Source organism: Desmodus rotundus, chromosome 3, assembly GCF_022682495.2.
Source record: "Desmodus rotundus isolate HL8 chromosome 3, HLdesRot8A.1, whole genome shotgun sequence".
NCBI classification, from domain to species: domain Eukaryota; kingdom Metazoa; phylum Chordata; class Mammalia; order Chiroptera; family Phyllostomidae; genus Desmodus; species Desmodus rotundus.
In genome coordinates this window covers 193,069,521-193,087,951 of record NC_071389.1, presented here as the reverse complement: position 1 = coordinate 193,087,951, position 18,431 = coordinate 193,069,521, and the positions used below count along the sequence as shown (strand labels likewise).

General features: G+C 40.9%; 1 protein-coding gene across 23 annotated transcripts in view; it reads left to right on the top strand.

Annotated features, from left to right (window-relative positions):
* The window catches only part of RBFOX2 (RNA binding fox-1 homolog 2), a 259,939-nt gene that overhangs the window by 156,720 nt on the left and 84,788 nt on the right, over positions 1-18,431 (top strand). Inside the window, exon 1 of one of the 23 annotated variants that reach the window (XM_053919501.2) lies at positions 8,280-8,689. The exons of the other annotated variants lie outside the window; for them this stretch is intronic. Within the exon in view, the coding sequence (XP_053775476.1) occupies positions 8,645-8,689 (45 nt within the window). The 5' untranslated portion in view covers positions 8,280-8,644. Of the gene's footprint in view, positions 1-8,279; positions 8,690-18,431 lie in introns of those variants that run through there. 23 annotated transcript variants of the gene reach the window in all.

The window sequence follows — 18,431 nt, the reverse complement described above, 5'->3', positions numbered from 1 at the left end:
CAACTAAGATAATAAATATACAAGGTCCATCTAGAAGCTATCCAGCCATGTGACATGAAGAATAGAGACATTTGTTGAAGCAGATACAAGAAACATTGTACATAGGACAATGATGCCTCAGTCCCCTTCAAAGTAGACACCTTGGGACCTCACGTTCGCCATCCCATTCACCATTCGCCATCAGCTGCCCCATTGTATTTTCCTGAATCTCATCGGCGGTCTGAAATCTCTTCCCTTTCAAAGATGATTTTAATTTGGGGAAAAGCCAGAAGTTGCTGACCACCAAATCTGCCCAGAGTGGCTAAGTCATCTGGGTGATTTGTCGTTTTCACCACAAAACTCTGCACAAGATGTGATAAATGAGCAGGTGTGTTGTGGTGTTGAAGCTGCTATTCATCAGTTGTGGCCTTCTGAATCATCTGAATAGTTTCCACGGAGGAATGTTCAAGTTTAACGCAAAAATTGACACAGATTTGTGGCTCTACTCAGTCATTTTGAATGCGATGGCCACACAGTACACATGCTCACTCAATGGCGTCTACCACCCCCACTGACTAGTACAGTGAAGTCATCATTGTTCATGATGTGCCTTCCAGTCCACTCCCCTAGGCTGCCAGGTTACATCGATGTCGTGCAAACTGTTCTTATTACATTAACAATGGCTGGAATTTTCCCGGACAGATCTCATATTAGTCATCTCCAAGAGTTTCCGTGTGCTCTTTTATAATCCTTCCCACTCTCCTCTTACCCCACACATCTCCATGCAACCACTCTACCGCTTTCTGTCACTGTAGAGTAGTCCGCATTTTCTGAAATTTTGTAAAAATGGAATCATACAATAAACACTCCTTTTTTCCTCCCTGGCGTCTTTTACCCAGTATAATTATTTTAGATTCTTCAGTGTTATTGCATATATTGATGGTTTGTTCATTTTATTGCTAAGGAATACTCAGTTGTGGATATACCATAACTTATTAATCATCTGTCTGTTGATGGATGTTTGTATTGTTTTCAGTTTGAGACGATGACACATAAAGCCGATAGGAGTATTTATGTGCAAGTCTTTCTGTGGATATGTATTTTCATTTCTCTTGTGTAAATACTTAGAAGTGAAATGGATGGATTGTATGGTAGGTGTATATGTAACTTTTCAAGAAATTGCTAAGTTATTTCCACATTAACTGTGCTATTTTACGTTCCCACCAGCAGTATCCAAGACTGTTCCTCCATAGCCTTGTCAACAGTTGGTGCTGTCAGTTTTTAAATTTTAGTCATTCTAGTAGGTAGGTAGTGATATCTTTGTGGTTTTAATTTCCAAATGAATGATGACATTGAGCACCTTTTGAAGTGCTTATTTACCATCCTGTGTCTTCTTTGGTGTAATGTCCAAATCTTTTGCCCACTTTTTTTTTTTTTAAACGAGTTTTTTTAATGATTGAGTTTGGAGAGTTCCTATATATTCTGGTCCTTTATCAGATATATGCTTTGCAAATATTTTCTCAATTGTTGCTTCTCTTTTTATTCTCTTAGTGTCTTTTGTAGAGTAGAAACTTAATGAAGTTCATTTTATTACTTTGTTTTTTACCATTGTGCTTTTGGTGTCATAGCTTAGAAATCGTTGCCTAATTCAAGGTCACTAATGTGTACTTCTAGAAGTGTTATAGTTTCATGTTTTACCTTTTTTGGTCTGTGGTCAGTTTGGAATGAAATGTTGCATATGTGTAAGATACGGATTGAGGTTTATTTTTATTGCATGTGGATGTCCAGTTGTTCTCATAACATTTGTTGAAAAGACTATTCTTTTTCCACTGAGTTGCCTTTGCACCTGTGGCTCTATTTGTGCACTTTTCATTCTGTTCTGCTGATCTATTTTTGTATCTTGACACCACTACCACACTGTCTGGCAGACATGTGAGCATTATGGGATCCAGTAGACTTCAGAACGTGATAGTACGAATCACAGACTTTAGGTACAGTATTTGACTTCTGTCCATGCCTGGAGAAAAAATAGTTATAATCTTTAAAAACCTGTTTTTGAATCATGGAAAAAGTGGAGAGATGCACTGTGTTAATGGGCTGAAAGATTCGATATTCTTAGGATCTTAATTCTTTCCAAACTAACCTTTACATTCAAAATAATCAAAATCCAAGTAAGATTTTTATAGAAATTAACAAGCTGATTCTAAAATTCATATAGAAATGCCAAGGACCTAGATTAGCCAAAACAACTTTTAAAAAGGAAAACAAAATTGGAGACCTACCACAGCTTTATTTCAAGATACCAGTAGTTAAGACAGTATGGGATGGGGGTCACAGTGAGGTACACCTCTTCATATTAGCCAGTGAGTTTGTGCAGTTAGGTTTTGCCGTGTAATGAACCTCTCCAAAACTTGATGACTTAAAACAATGTTAATCATTTATCTGCCCACAATTCTGTGGGTCCGGAATGAGGGAGGTTCTTCCAGTTTGGGTTCACTGGGTCTGGGTCGTGTAGGATGACCTCACTTTCGTGTCTGGCAGTTGGCAAACTAATTGGTCTTGGAGGCTCAACTTAAATAGTTTATCTCCATTCCACTTGGTTTGTCATCCATCCTTAATGGTTCTTCACACAGTAGTCTCGGGTCCCAGAGAGCAGCGTGGAGGGCGAGCCCCAGTGCACAGGGATCTGTCCAGCCTCTGCTTGCATCACATTCGCTAATGGTCAGAGGCCAGTGTAAGTCACAAGACCAAGACCCGAGTCAGAGGGTGGAGGGAAGGTTCCACCTCTTACTGGAGGGTCTTTGAACTGTTGTGACCACTTTTGTGATCTGCCTCAGAAATATTTGAGTGAGTTGAGATAAAAGTTTCTGGCAGGTAAAAGGCTCTATTGTATACGATAATGTATGTGGAATCATATGTAGACATGTTTTCCTAGCAGTATTTAAATAGTTACAATTATTTTCTGCTTAAAAGTTACATCTTTACCCTCATCCTTTATACTGTCTTTCTGGATTTAAAGTGAATGTCTCTTGTCCTATTATTTATGGATACATTTTACTTTTTAAAAAATTTTTACTGTTTGATTTTTTTTGAGAGAGAGAGAGAGAGAGAGAGAGGAAGGGCGGGAGAGAGAGAGCCGTGGATGTGTTGCTCCACTTACTTGTGCATTTATTGGTTGCTTCTTGTATGTGCCCAGGGATCCAATCCACAGCCCTGGCACGTTGGGATGATGCTCTGACCCACGAAGCTACCCAGCCAGGCCGTTTTACTTCTTAGGAGTACTTATTCAGAACGAAAGAGTAACGAGAGACGCTTTGTTAATAACAAAAGTGCTAATTTCTGGCCTCACGATTTGCATGCTGTGTCTCTCACTTTAATGACACTAATGCATTTCAGCCAGAGCATTGCTGCCCCATACTTCCCTTTGTACCAGGTGTCATACAAAGGAGTGTTTATGTAATTAGCTGTGATTTGCTGTTCTCCAGTAGGTATGATTTACAGCATTTTTATTGGGGTAGAAAATTCAATTTTCACAGTAACTTAGAACCAGTAGGACTCTCATGGACATTTTTGAAGCAATCAAGAAGAGCTTCGTGGAACTTAGTAGCATTTAAGGTGGGTCTCAAAAGGGTCCACTTTAAGATTTGGACATTCAGCTGGCTAAGAAAACAGTATTATCAAAGGCAAAGAGGCAAAATAAAAAAAAAAATCCACCTTAATAGGGGCAACAGTGGAGTATCTATCATTACTTTTGTACTTTATTGCCACTTGGAAGACAAGGAAGCATTATGTCTATTTTCATTCTGCTCATGAATTTATCAGGTTTGCTGTCATACTTTCACTGACATTCCTAAAAGAGCTGTCTCTCAAAACTTACCTTGATTTCTCACTTGCCAAATTCAGTAATCTTTTCTAAATTCTCATGCCTTTTAACCTTTCTGTATTTCTACCTGCTATTGTTACATGCTCATCTCTGTTACCAATTTATGAAATACCTTCCCTGGTGTAAAGGACACAGGATTGAGGAAAAGTAGCAGGTGCCCTCTGTGTCCTGGCTCTTGTGAATAGTGTGCGGTCCTGCTTAATCTTTTTATCCTGCATTGCTATTTCTGCCTTCTAGAGGTACGTATTCCTTAAGGTCCTATTTTTAGCCCTTTGCCTTGTATCTACAGGTTTTCTTTTCTTTTCCTTCCTTCCTTTCTTTCTCTTTTTTCCTTTCCTTTCCTTCCCTTCCTTCCCCTTTCCTTCCTTCCTTTCCATTCTTTTTCCTCCCTCCCACCCTCCCTCCCTTTCCTTCTTTTTTTCTTATGCTTCTCTATTTCTCTTTTCTTTTTGGAGACCTAGCTGATGTTCAGTAAATGTCGTGCAGTGGTAAGTGTGGGAGAAAACCTCGACCACATTTTGGCCTTGGATGTTCCTCCCTTACTCCTGTTGAGTCTTCCTTTCTAACCCTGGCCTCTGTCTTCCGGGGCTGCCACCTACATCTCTGAGCACTTGTTAGCCATTTCCTACTGGGTGTCCTGCTCTGGCGTCAAACAGTTCGCTTGCAGGCCTTTCCCCTTTCCATTCTTTCTGCAGCCACCAGAACCGTTTTCACAGTCTTGTGTTTGTAGCACTCTTTCTCTCAAACACTCTTTGAAGATGAGGCCTGACGTACTTAGCTTGGTATCCTGAGCCCCCCGCAGTTGTTCCAACCTGCTTTTCTTGCCATTTACTACTCTTCACCTACAGCCATGTAGACTCGGTAAGTCTTGTGTAGTTCTGACCACATATTTGGCCTGTATACATGTGTATCTTTATTTCCCCACCCCGTCCAAACTCACCCGTCCTTTGTGTTATCCCAGTACACAGCACTCTTTGGAACCTTCTAAGAGTATTGCAACTAAAGCCTATTGTATACCTTAGACCAGCGGTCTTTGCAGGCTTTGCTGAGGCATTCTACCCTGAACTCTAACTGGTGTCTTTGACACTTAGTAGGGTTGTATCGTAGGCCGAAGGGAAGGAAAGGGAGATAAGAAAACAAGAATGAGAGAGCAGAAAAGAGGAGAATCTTACGTATTTTCTGTTTATCCGGTACTTGGTAAGTCGTGAGGTCCCTGGGGTTGTGGATGGTGCAGATGGGGTCACCAGTCATGTCCTCTGGCACAGGATTGATGCAGTAAGTTACCTACTTTATCCTTAGCAACACTTACATGTCACAAATCTCCAGATCATTTCCAGATGCCTCACTCTTAAGGGTCACCAGGTCCGCTTCCCTCTAATATCATTACATTCTGTTTCAAAGACACGTGCCAGGTGTGCCAAGGGTTGAAACTTACGAGCTGCAGGTTTCTGCTAAGAAGATGCATAGCAACGTATATGAAAGGGCATTTTCTGTATTCACGTTTCTAATTGGTCAGTACACAGAAACTTTAATACTACAAAGGCACTTATAATATTGCAGAATGTGTACTTTTTCAAATGGTGTAAATTGGCATTATCAGCAAATAACTCAGCCTGTTGTGGAGAATTGGTCTATTCTATTGTATTTCTGGAATTTTTGAGTGAATATGATAGTATTTACAGTTTAAAGGAAATACCCAGTCTGCTCTGAGGGACGGGATCAGTAGTGATATATGAGTTAAAAACATCGCAGAAAGAGGTAGGTAAAAAGACAAGAAATTGTAATTCAAATATTGAATTACTTTGTCACTTTTCTGTAGGGTTAAGAAGTTACAATTCAAATACTGAACTACTTTGTCACTTTTCTGAAGGGCTAGTTATTAGAACCAGCCCTGGGCAGAGTACAGGTATGACGGGACTGAAGTTGCTTGTTGTCTGGACCTCCAGGCTTACATGAGAGATGATAGGCCATCATGTGAGTAGAGCAAAGGTGATAATATAAATTAGAGACTGAAGAGTATTACTAATTTTGGCAGCACTTGTACTCAAAATTTGTTTGGATTCCCTTAAACTTATGAATCATAGGAGTGATAATGCTAATTTAAATATATTAGAACACATGAGAAGTTTATCTCTACTGTAATCAATGAGAACCAACTACCTCCCCACCGTTTCACTCCCTGGAGGTGTTGGTTTTGTCTTGTGCCTATACTACAAGTATGTGTGTAAATATAATGTGTGCTATATGTAATACATATGTGCTACATATGGCATGTACTGGTATGTCAACCAGTAAATTCTGTGTGCATAAACACAGGGGTGGGCAAAAGTAGGTTTACACCTGTGAGTATGCAAAACAGTTTGTCCTTGTATTATTTTTTATTACTATTTTCCATATGAACAACTGTAAACCTATTTTTGCCCATCCCGTATATGACATAGAAGACATAGAAAGATTATAAATGACATGCATAATTTGTTGATTGACATACAGTTACATATGTGCATTACAAATATATAATCACACTTTACACATTATTCAACAGTATAACTTCTTCCACTTAATAAGGTTTCAGTCACATCTTTTCACCTCGTATGTATAGATCTATCTGCAAGAAGAATTTAAAGCTCCAGAAATTGACTAGGCCTTCAAAAACTTATTTGGGGACCACTTTGGGGTTTAAATGACAGTAGTATGTTGGTACGCATCGTTAACTCATTCTGGAACTTGTGACCAGTGCTGACACTTGACGAGTACCAAACAATGCAGCATTTTCTTCTGCAGGGTGGCGTTGTGACTCATACAAGGCAGAGTCTCATAGTTTCAGTGGTGAGAAAATGATGTCATGGAAGTGTTCATTAAGAGCAGCTTTTGAAAAATGTTACTTCCTGTATGAGGAGTTGCTTCCAATGTTTAATTTGTGCTGTAGCATCATTTTGCCTTTGGTTCTACCTGTGCACTCATTTATGTCTCCCATGTAAAGTCCTTGACCACAGGGCCATGTCTGTTCCTTTCTCCAACGCTTATTAGCACAATTCTTTTTCCGTAATAGATGTTTAGTAGATGTTATTTTTTTAAAGATTTTATTTATTTGTTTTTAGAGAGAAGGGAAGGGAGGGAGAAAGTGCGCCGATTTATTATTGCCCCTCGTGTGTAATACACATGGACTCGTGTATCACTTAATGTGTCGTATTGGTCCTCCTAATGTCCTAGAACCAATTTAGGTGAATGTTGAACCAAGAGAACTATCTTGGGTGTACTAAAGCATTTTGACTCTTGAAAACCAATTTTCTGAGTGACCCTGGAATAAACTGCAGTGAGGACGAAAGGAGGAGAACTGCGCTGGCCGGGGACTCGCTGACGCGCAAGCCCTCGTAGATGCCTCACCGTTAGGTTGCTCCTCGTGCTTCAGTCTCACTGAACATGTTACTGTATTACTAGCGCTCCACGAGTGGGGACAGTGTAACTCCTGAAACTGGTTTGGAATTACTTGTCATTTGGAACTGTTGAATGATTGCTCAAGCAGGGGATTTCTTAGGAGCAACAGTTACAAATGGTGTGTCTTTTACTAAGATTTGTTTTCACTTTCTGCTCACACTATGTCCTATTTTCTAAAAATTACTTAGCAGTTCTCTGGTGTTTAGACTGGCCACTTAGGCCGTAAAAGCCCACTCTTTAACCTGCTGAGCTTTGTCAAACTGACTTAACACCTGTCCACGTTCGTTAGTGCTTTTAATAACTGTTACAGAAATATGTGTGCACATGTGTGTTGGTATATAATGGTAGGTTGGGTACAGCGGCTTCCTAAAACGGGAAAAGCAACTGGCTTTTCTGAAAAGACCTTTCCACCCCCACCTTTTTTGCAGGCGACCAGAGTTAATCCTTACATGTTTGATTGGAACAGCTGAGAGAGTGTCTTGCATATCTGAAGGTCTCCAGTGGACTCATGTTGCCTCACAGTTGGGGCCACCTTCCTCTTTTCTAGTGCTGATCCCGCCAGCTGTCCTGGCCTCTGTGGAAGCCGAGTGAAGGAGGTGTTAAATGATATGCAAACATACAGTGTCATGAAAGGGATCCCTTTACTGCATGTAGCAGTGTGACTCCTTTTTTCTTCCATTCCTTTCCACGACACAAGGGTTTTATACTGTTAATCCTAACACCTGTCCCTGCCGGAGACATTGAGAAGGGGGGTGTGGTATGGCGTGTGTGCGTGTGCGTGTGTGTGTGTGTGTGTCTGTCTGCACATGCGCGAGGTCCTGCCCAAGAAGGAATAGAGAAATAATTCCAGTTCCATCCGCCTTTCCATGTCCTGTATTGGGAGTGTTCCCTCTGACGCACTTAAAGCCTGGAACATATATATCATTTTGGATCCTGGACACCTGGTGCTGCTTACCGTTTCTGTGTACCACTTTAAGGAGCCCCTGTTCCCTTTCCTGGCTGTCATTCTCTGCCTCTTGAGTTTCTGGTGGAGTTGTCAGTAAAACCAACAGTACCAGCAAATCTCCAGTGCAGTTTTCAGTCTGTGGTAACTCAGTTGCAGCTTTTTGCTTTTTCTGAACATTTCTTCTGTGTAGTGCTGAATCTTATTGGAGTGGAAGCGTGGGCTGAACCAAGCCCCGGCTTCATCGTCGGAGCCAGCATACCTATCCTCACAGACTGGAAGTCAGCCAAGGATTTTTCGGTGCTACCTAGTTCCTTTGGACAGGACAGTCAGTTCAGACGAGGCGAAAGCTTAGGCACTTTTTTGTACTGTCTTTATCTGAAGATTTTTCCCCCATTGCTATGTATGGTGTATATTGTATGGATTATCAATATCCTGTTGTCCAGGTAAGCAAAGGGTTCTAACTTGTTTTCCAGGTACTTTTTGATTGATGTGAAGGTTTTATGGTGGAATGAAATGTTTATAAACTTTGTGTCTTTGGACCTCCTACTATTCAGGGTGTAGACTTCCCAGAGTTTTTTGCTAATTTGTTGTAACAGGAAGCTTGAGTTTTACATAGTGTCAAAAGCTGGGCAGAGGTGGTTGCTTTCAACTCCAGAAGTTCTGAGACTTCAGAGGGATTTTTGTGTGTTTGCTCATGGGTGTGTGCATGCACTTGAGTGTGTTCAACAGAATGGGCTTGGCTTTATAAATATCATAAACTCCCGTATGGTAGGAAACTTTAGGCTTCGTTTTGAGGAGATGAGAAGCACAAGGTGGAAGTTTCCAAATGTTGTTGCTATATTTTTAAGAAAGGTAATGGGCAGTAGAGGACACTCTCCGCACTTAACATTTGAGACTATTTTGTGATGTGCTTAGTGGCATCTTAGTTATTAATTAACCCGTTGAAATCTAGAATCGGAAAATTTTAGGCCGTTATCAAGCATACTCCGGACATTCTGGATTCCGATTCTAGCTGTGATGTTAACCACCTTCGTGTTCATGCTCAAAATAGCTTCGTTTCCCTTCACCTCACTTTCCTTGTGTCTGAAACGCAGGGGTTGGGCCAGACGATCTTTCATTTGTCGTGGATTCTTCGAAATATTAACTGTGCCGAAAACCTAGGACAGGAAAGTGAAAATGGTTAATACAGTTAATTCTAAATTATAGATATACTTGGTTTCTCAGTTTTAGTTTATTTGTGTTTTCATGGCACTTATTTTTTTTTCCTTTGGCCATTTCTCTAATAATTAGCTCTTAAATTTTAGGTTGGACAGAAATACATAGGGTCGAAGATAGTGACTAACCAGTACGTTTTTATTAGGTATTTCAGGCCAGAAGGCTAACCCAAGCTGTTTTTATTTGGACCTGTCGGGGAAGCTCTCCAGAGCAAACTCACAGCTCTCATTCAAGTCAAGCTACCAGTATTGAAGTCACATGGGAGGGGGTGTAGTTGTGTCTCTTTAACTACATTCTCCCATTGGTCTGTACCGTGTGTGTTATATTAACTACAGAACGGTTTCAGATTAAGAGTGTGTTATTTACCACACTGAAGTTTTGATGTATTTGTGGGACTATGTATCTATGGGCGATTTCTCTGCTGGCATAAAACAATAGATCAGGCCATGTGAGAGCTTAAAGCTGGCAATGGCATGAGACTAGATTAGAAGCAAAGCTTTGTACGAGCAAATACTGATTTGTTTTTGAAGAAAAACACCTGTGAACAGTAACTTTCTGAGACCCATCTAGCAAAGTAAGGGACTTGTAACAACTAACATAAGCAAAATTATCTGAGGAAAAAAACTGAAAACGTAAATGTGTTTCCAAATGGAAAAAAGTAACTTTAATATGTAAATAAATTGTTGGAGGTATAAAATTGTCCAACATCCCTCACCCAAATAAAGTTTGTGGGGTAGATTAGAGAGATCGTATTTAGAAATCATGGCATGTTTAATAAAATCTTTTGCAGTAACATTTTATTCATTCTTGATAAAATGGGTTTGCCACCAGAAGTCTTTCTGGTCACTGAGACACAGCACTGGTAAACGCAGTGCCCAGTGTTTGGGACAGCACTTTTCCTTCGCTCCCTCAGGTGGGTTTATTCTATCTGAAGTTAAGGAAGCTTAGAAAGGCAGGTAATGGGATGTTAAAATTTAAGAGTATACCTTTCATTCCACCATGTGAGGGAAATTACTGGGATCGAAAAAACAATTTTATGTTGAAGGATTCAAAACTTTTACAATCTTATTTATTAATTCTATTGTTAAGGTAACAGTTTCCTTTTAGTACCTTTATAAATGGGTGGGAGATGTCGATTTGCTCTGCAGACGCTTAACTTTGGTTATAAAATTTTCTTTTTAGCTCTTGTTATATTCTCATACCGAAGTCAGAGCTCCTCACTGCGTGACAGTTGTGCTTCTACACCAGTGCGTTACATACTTGGATATTATCGAGGGCGTGACTGAACAGCATTTTTTAAAGACTAGAGAAGTATTTTATCTTATCTTGTTTTGTATTACTTTTAGGTGTACAGCATAGGGGTTAGGTAATCATATACTTTACGAAGTGGTTCCCCCAATATTTCCAGTACCCACATGGTACCGTACATAATTATTACAATATTATTGGAAAAGTAATTTTTCAGTTAAAGGTTTTGTGTGTGTGTGTTTTTAAAGGTAAGTGCAATTGACCCATGAACAGCGTGGGTTTGAACTCTGCCGGCCCACGTGTATATGGTTTTTCAGTAAATACAGTCGGCCCCTTTGTACCTGTGGGGTTCTCATGTGGGTAGTCATTCAGCTGACCCCTGATGGAAAGCACTGTATTTGGAACCGAATTGCAGGGTCCCACCCACAGATCGAAAATACTGTTTTCTGTCCACAGTTGGTTGAATCCTCAGATGCGAAGGGCCCACTGTAGAGTCAAAAGTTACACTGAGATTTGGGGGGGGGTGGCAGTTGGGGTCTATGCCCCTAACTCTTGTGTTAAGAGTCATTTCTACTTCTAGAATTGCTAGTGTTGAAACAGTGAAATAAAGTGAGTCTCCTCAACATGAGCCAATAAAATATTTTAGGTACTTAACCATTCATTGCTCTTATTGTTAATAAAATCATGTCTGTCTTAAGAGTATGCAATTGAAATTGGTTATTTTATTAGTTAGAATTTTTGCAGAACCAAACCTGGGCCAAATCAGTTTAAGATACAGGCGGAGTAAGAAGCTAGGGGCATGCTAGATATGATTTAAAGGATGGTGAGTGTAGTATAGTATCTCCGCCCAGAAAGAAATCTATTTGAGAAACCATTTCTGAAATTATTCTGTCTGTTAAACATTTACTGCCTCTGACAGGATGGTTAAAATACAAATTGTTAGGATGGCCACTGTCACAAAAACAGAAACCAAGAGTTGGCCAGGACACGGAGAAACTGGAACCTTATGCAGTGTCGATGGGACTGTAAAATGGTACAGCTGCTCTGGAAAACAGTACGGTGGGTCCTCAAAAAATTAAAAATAGAATTACTGTGTGACCCAGCCATTCTGCTTCTTGGTATGTACCCAAGAGAATTGAACGTCAGGTCTTGAAGAGCTATTTGCACACCCGTGTTCATGGCAGCATCATTCACAGTAGGCAGAAGGTAAACCCAGGGGGCCGCCAGTGGGTGAATGGGTAATGAAAATATGGTATATACATATAAGAGAGTATTACTTGGCCTTCGAAAAGGAAGGGAATTCTGGAGAAGCCGTAGCATGGAAAGGTGTTGAGGATGTTATGCTAAGTGTCATGAGCCAGCCACAAAAAGACAAATACAGTATGATTCCACTTAGGTGAGGTTCCTAAAATAGTCACAATCGTAGAGACAGAAAGAATTATGCTTTCCAAGAACTCTGGGGACAAGGAGCATGGAGAGTTGTTGTTTGATGGGTGTAGAGTTTCGGCTTTAAAAAATGAAGAGTTTTAGAGATGTACAGTGTTCATGGTGAGGTGGTCTGGAAAAAGTCCAGCTGTGGACTTTTGTTGTTAATATAACGAGAATGGTTCACATGACATTGATGTCACTGGCAGCCAAGGAGAGTGGATTGGAATGGGCATGCATGACAACTTCACTGTACTGGTCTAGTCAGTGGGGGCGGTAGACACCGTTGAGTGAGCACGTGTACTGTGTGGTCACCGCATTCAAAATGACTGAGCGAGTAGAGCAGTGGACCTGCATCAAATTTTGCATTAAGTTTGAACACTCCTCTGCGGAAACTATCCAAATGATTCAGAAGGCCACAGCTGCGGGCAACTGGTGATTGGCAGCTTCGTCATCACAATATGCCTGCTCATGCATCACGTCTCATGCAGAGTTTTTTGATGAAACATAGAATCATCCAGGTGGCTTAGCCCCTCTACAGCCAAGATTTAATGCCCTGCAACTTGTGACTTTTCCCCAAACCAAAATCACCTTGAAAAGAGAAGAAATTTCAGACTGTTGATGAGATTCAGGAAAATATGACAGGGCAGCTGATGGGACTGGGAAAACTGTATGAGGTCCCAAGGTGCCTACTTTGAAGGGGACCGGGGCTCTATGTACAATGTTTCTTGTATCTTCTTTTATAGATGCATCTATTTTTCATATTAACATGGCCGGATACTTTCTGGACAGACCTTGTATATAATAGCCACTGAACTGTATACTTGAAAATTGGTAAGATAGTAAATTCCATAGCGTATACGATTTGCCACAATAAAAAAAAATGGGAGAAATGTAACTTCTTGCACGTTAGGGGTTCGCCTGTTATCAGTTTTCCTGAGGCAATTTTACTTAACATGCCACTCATTGAACACACTGGCACTGGTTTTCATTTTGAGGTAAAAATGGGGCATTTGGAGGAAGAAGAAGCAGAGTCTACATTATTCGAGTGTAGCTAAGGGTCCTGATTTGAAGGTTTGGGGTAGCCAAGTACAGTTTTTTAAGGATATTAGGCATCTGGAAGACTGAGGGAACAGTACCTGCCTAAAAGACACACTTGCCTCGCTGATGCTCTGGTCTGCAGGGTGCCCTGCAGTGAAGGAGCCCAGAGGCTCTGAGTCCCTAAGTGTGTGCCAGGCACAGGACTCTGTGGTGAGGAAGACAGCAGAATCTCCAGGAATTTAGTAAGAGAGACACAGCATACTTTAGCAATGGGGGAACAGCTCACTTCAATTTTCACAGGTTAGTCAGGTATTACTTTTTTATAATCTTGTTATTGATAAATTTGTGTACATATCATCCCCTTTTTTGCCTAAGAACCTTTTCCTTAGTCTCTTGCAGAATGCAAGACTGTATCCATAATTTCAATTATATATACGACTAATTGTCTAGAGTTGGGGTATTTTAAAGATATAAGAGTGTATTACCCAAATCTAGTATATGAAGTGATGTTTCTTTAATTTCCCTGGCCTCACCTGGGGTCTTATTTGTGGTCTTTTTCTAAAGGTTTGATTTTTGGAGAACAAGAAATAAGTGTGAGGGTTAGTTGGTGTAGAAGTATATATAGTCGAAAGCAGTAGATTTCAAATTCTGCTCTCACCTTCTTTTCTAGAATGGATTCTACATAAGTGAGCCCTGCTTGAACTAGAGAAAACAAACTGGGAAATAATAGATTTAGCTATAGTTTGACTGCATTGATATTAAAGGGACTGTCGGGGCAAAGGATGTTAAAGTGGGATTGTGGTAGACATGCCTCTGAGAAGGTATTTAATATCTGCTAGGTGCAAATTGTTATTGATACTTAGGGTTATTGTGTGCGGGCCTGCTGAGAAGACCTTTTATATTCATGGGTTTTTATTATGGCAGGAGGTGCCATCCCTTTAATGTTGCCTTTCGCTTGGGTGCTAGACGCAGCCTGGGAAAGTATGAGCAAAACCTGCCTTCTGGTCAGTGACTCTCGGGTGCTGGTGTACGGGCAGAAGGGAGGGAAGTTGAGTCACATCTGTGCGAAACTGTAAAGAGCGAGAGCACCTAAAGGTGTGAGTTTTTAAATCAGTGAGTTATTTTGTCTAGAAGCTGAACTATTAAAATAAAGTTGAAAATAGGCCTTTCTCCCACTTTTGTTTGGTACATCTTTTCTAAGCTTCAAGTTTCTAAGATATTAAAGTAAATTTATAAAGTTGAAGCTATTTCCAAGTACTCTTGGAAGAAAAGAATGCCTTCATAATATTTTGATAAACTCATAGATACTCTTTATTCTTAGGTACCCATGTATGGATAAATAAATGGCTAGTGATAGAAATGAAGGCATTATTGCGTGATTTCAGCAAACATCTATTCGTCTACTCTGTATCCAGGCATTGGGTTAGGAACTGGGGGTGTGAAACACAGCGCCTCTCCTCAGATTGCTCACAGTCCAGTCACAGTGACACCGAAACAGGAACTCCAGCGGTCATGAACTGTGGCTTCGGCCCCGAGGCACAAGGATAAGGGGTAGCAAACCCAGATACGGGAGAAGTAGGGGCAAGAAAGTCTTTCTGAAGCAGGGGGTCCCTGAAGTGAGACTTGAAGGACAGACTAGCCAGCTAGAAGCCCACATTCAGAGGAGTAAGAACAGAAAGTAAAAGCAGAACGAACAGAACTGCGGTGTCGTGGAGAAGCTAACTGCAAGTTGTCCTGTGTGTTCGGGGCAGAGGAGAGCAAGGGGTGGGCCAGACTCTGTGTTAGGTGCCTACTGAAGAGTTAGGGTTCCCCCCTTGCAGGCCGTGGGGAATAGCTGAGGATTTTAACCAGCGAAGTGGCTTTGCATTTAGATAGATTGCTCTGGCAGTAGGGAGAAGCTGGGATGGGAAGAGGGGTGGACTGGAGGCCAAGGGACAGTACCTCGTCTCTAAGAAGGAGATTAGAGTATCTCGCGTGAGGAGGAAGTGAGCTGATAACATAAGGAGTTGCCTAATGTAAGCCGCCACAGAGTGAATAAATTCCCAGGAAGTGGTAGGTGTTTTACTGGACATGAAACTTAACCATTCTCCAAGAAAACAAATATGGTAGAATGGGTACTAGAATCCAAGCTTCACACAGAGAGGGATTTTTATCTCCTTTGTCCAGTACTGGTTCCCCCAGTGCCCAGAACAGTGCCCAGCGTATAGAAGGCACTCAAACATTTGTTAAATGAAGTGATGATTCAATTCTGAGAATTTAGTTTTGAACTTTTAAATGAGAGAAATTGGTAGGATATCTAAATGGAGTTGACCATTAGTTGGCAGGTAGAGTTCAGGAGGGATATGTGGACCGGACATAGACGTGTGGGGGGCCATCGAGGTAAGTGGGTGGTAACTGAAGTGGCGGGATGGGTCGTGTCACCTAGAGCCAGCGTGTTCAGCAGTGTTGAACTTTTTTGAGCTTTGTCCCTTTTGGGGACTCTGGTGAGTCGAATGGATCCTCCCTGCACAGAAGTATACGTGAGAAAACAAATTTCCACTGGGGTGCCCGTGTGAGGAGCTCTGCCTCTAAGGTTAAGAATCTGTGGAATGCAGTTAAATACAAGTCTGAGAAAAGTGAGATGGGGAAGTGAGTGAGCACGGGAAGAGGGAAATCAGGAAAGACCAGTATCATTTGAAGCCAAGAATGAGAATTTCCTAAAGATGAGAATGCCAAATGTCACAGATAAGTCAAAGAAGATATAATATGTCCATTGAATTTGACCCTCCAGAGGTCTTTGGTGACTTCAGTAAGAATTTCCACTGAATGGTATGGGGAAAAGGGAGCTGGAGTTCTGATGTTGCATGAAACACGGAGGGAGCAATGAAGAGATTGAGACAACTGGGAGAAATTCCTGTATTTAACCAATGTTTATGGGGTGTAACTACCGAGCCTTGTGCTGGCAGCTGGGGATTGACCCGCACAGGTGGATGTGGTCTCCCCGCTTAGCTAGCACTTCCCAAAACCATGCCTCCACCCAGAAAACTCCCTGAAAACCACTGGGCACATGAAGCTGCCAGGGGGCTGAGGTGGTTCTGCTGGAGCAGAGCCAGGCTGTTCAGTTGCTCTTCCCTCTCTCTCGGGCACCAGGGGCAAACTGTCCTCTCTAGTGTCAGTCTTCGAAGTCAGGGACACACTTTCAAAATATCCTTGAGTTTGTCCAGTGCTCACAGTGATCCTGTTATCCAGTGAGTTTATAAAATTCATTTTAACGTTTATTCTTTACTTTAGCTCATACTTACTCTTGTGATAATGACTTGTATAAGCTTATTATTTGCGATGTTAAGTGTTGGTCCCAAGTACGGAAAAGAGGCACAAATGTCAGGCCTAAGGAAACCTTTATCCTAGTCCTAAGCCTAGATTTTTTACATGTGGGGATCTCTCATTTGCTTTTTTATTTTTAAAAACAATTCTCTTCTTGGGGCCTTGTCGTCTTTGTATGTGTGGAGGCTGCTTCAAGATAGCTCTGGCTTTCGTAAGGGTAGCGTGTGTGGCAGGGAATCAGGGAGTCTCTGTTCTTGGTCCTCAGGTTTTTTGTCCTTTGCCTTGTAATGGACAAGTGGATTTGGAGAATGGTACACAGTGATTCTCTGACTTATTTCTTATATTAGAACTGAAAATGTAAATATCCCATAAATATGATTTAGATTTTTCCAAAAGTGTAGAGGGTTGCCCCTGCTTCCAGTGAAACTCACCTGTTTTATGCTTACTCACTTTCTCTTTTAAAAAATTTGACTGCCTTTTATCTCCTCCTAATTGTCTTTTCAGTTGCAAATCCGGAGAATGCAGTAAGTTCTGTCTTCCAGATCAGTTCCAAAGTGTTAAATAGGAACAAGCCTAGTACTAGTCTATTCCATTTCTCGCTGTGTATTTTTCTAATGTTTAAAGATCCCATTCTTTGGTACATAGTTCTTAACAACTTATGGGTTATAGCAAAATACACCGATGTCTGTAAATGCCCAGGACGGTGCCTGACATGTTGTAGGTACTCAGCAAATAGTTGTGGCGGTGCCAGGTTCTGCAGATTGTTTGGTAGTCCTGTGTTTTTCCCAGGGTTGTTTAAATGTTCATTATTTGAGTGGGAGCACCGTGACGTTGTATCGGTAATGGACCCACCAACATTGCTATACAATCGATTGTTCAAAAGCATTGTTACATGTTTTGCCAAAAATTCTTACAGAGACAGTGAAAGACTATGTATTCTCAGTGTGATTTGTGATTTTTAATTTTGATTTCTTTGTGTTTATTTTAAAAAGAAACTTAATTTTGGAATTAATCTCTTTTCCCTTTGGGTAATTTATTAGATTATAACATAATAAATATAGCATAACTAAAATACATGAAAAAATCCTTTAGGATCTTATTAGAATACTAAAAAAATTAGAAAACCTATCCTATTTTATAAGACAAATGATAAACATCATAAACTCATTAGACATTCACATAGATTGTGTTATTTGAATATTTAATAATATAAAGTGGGGAGATTAAAACTTTTCCAAGGTCATGTGCTTGTAAAGGGCCCAGTGAGGACCTCTGGGCTGAGTCACGCCTTTGACGCTGTTTTCCACGATTTCCTTTTAATAAGAGAACTTTAAAGACGCTCTTACGCCCAGTGAACGTTCTCCCAAACCGTGTGTATCTGTAGCTCTCTGTAGTAACAATTACTGCTTACAGTAATGACACGGATGTCCCGTGTACACGTATGGAAAGGTTTATGTTTTTCAACAGAGGCTAACATACAGAAGCCTGAGGAACACAAAGGGTAAATTCTCATTAACCACAATTTTTAATGAAGCTGGAAGACTTAAGCAGCCATGTTTGTAGACACCTTTTTCAGAACCCCAGGGTTTTTACAGTAGAAGAAAGCACTTCAATCCCTCTCTGTCCTCCTCGCCCAGGCCTTGGCAGTCGTCGGACTGGGTTGGGACAAGCAGGTTCTTGCGTATTCCCGTTCCTTGGAAACCTTTCCGGTCAGTGGCCATCCAACAGCTCTCCACATGTTTCATTAAATCCCCTACATCTGTAAACTACCCATCAGTGGAAATGTTTTTTTAGTGATTTTTGTTTCATATCGTTTTTATTATTATATATTCATGGATGGAATATTTTAAATCTGTATTAACTGTGGTAAGCTCTGAATGCTTCCAGTGCTATATCGTTAATGCCACCATCGGAGATACTCACTCCTTAAAATATGCCTGCACATGGCGCCTG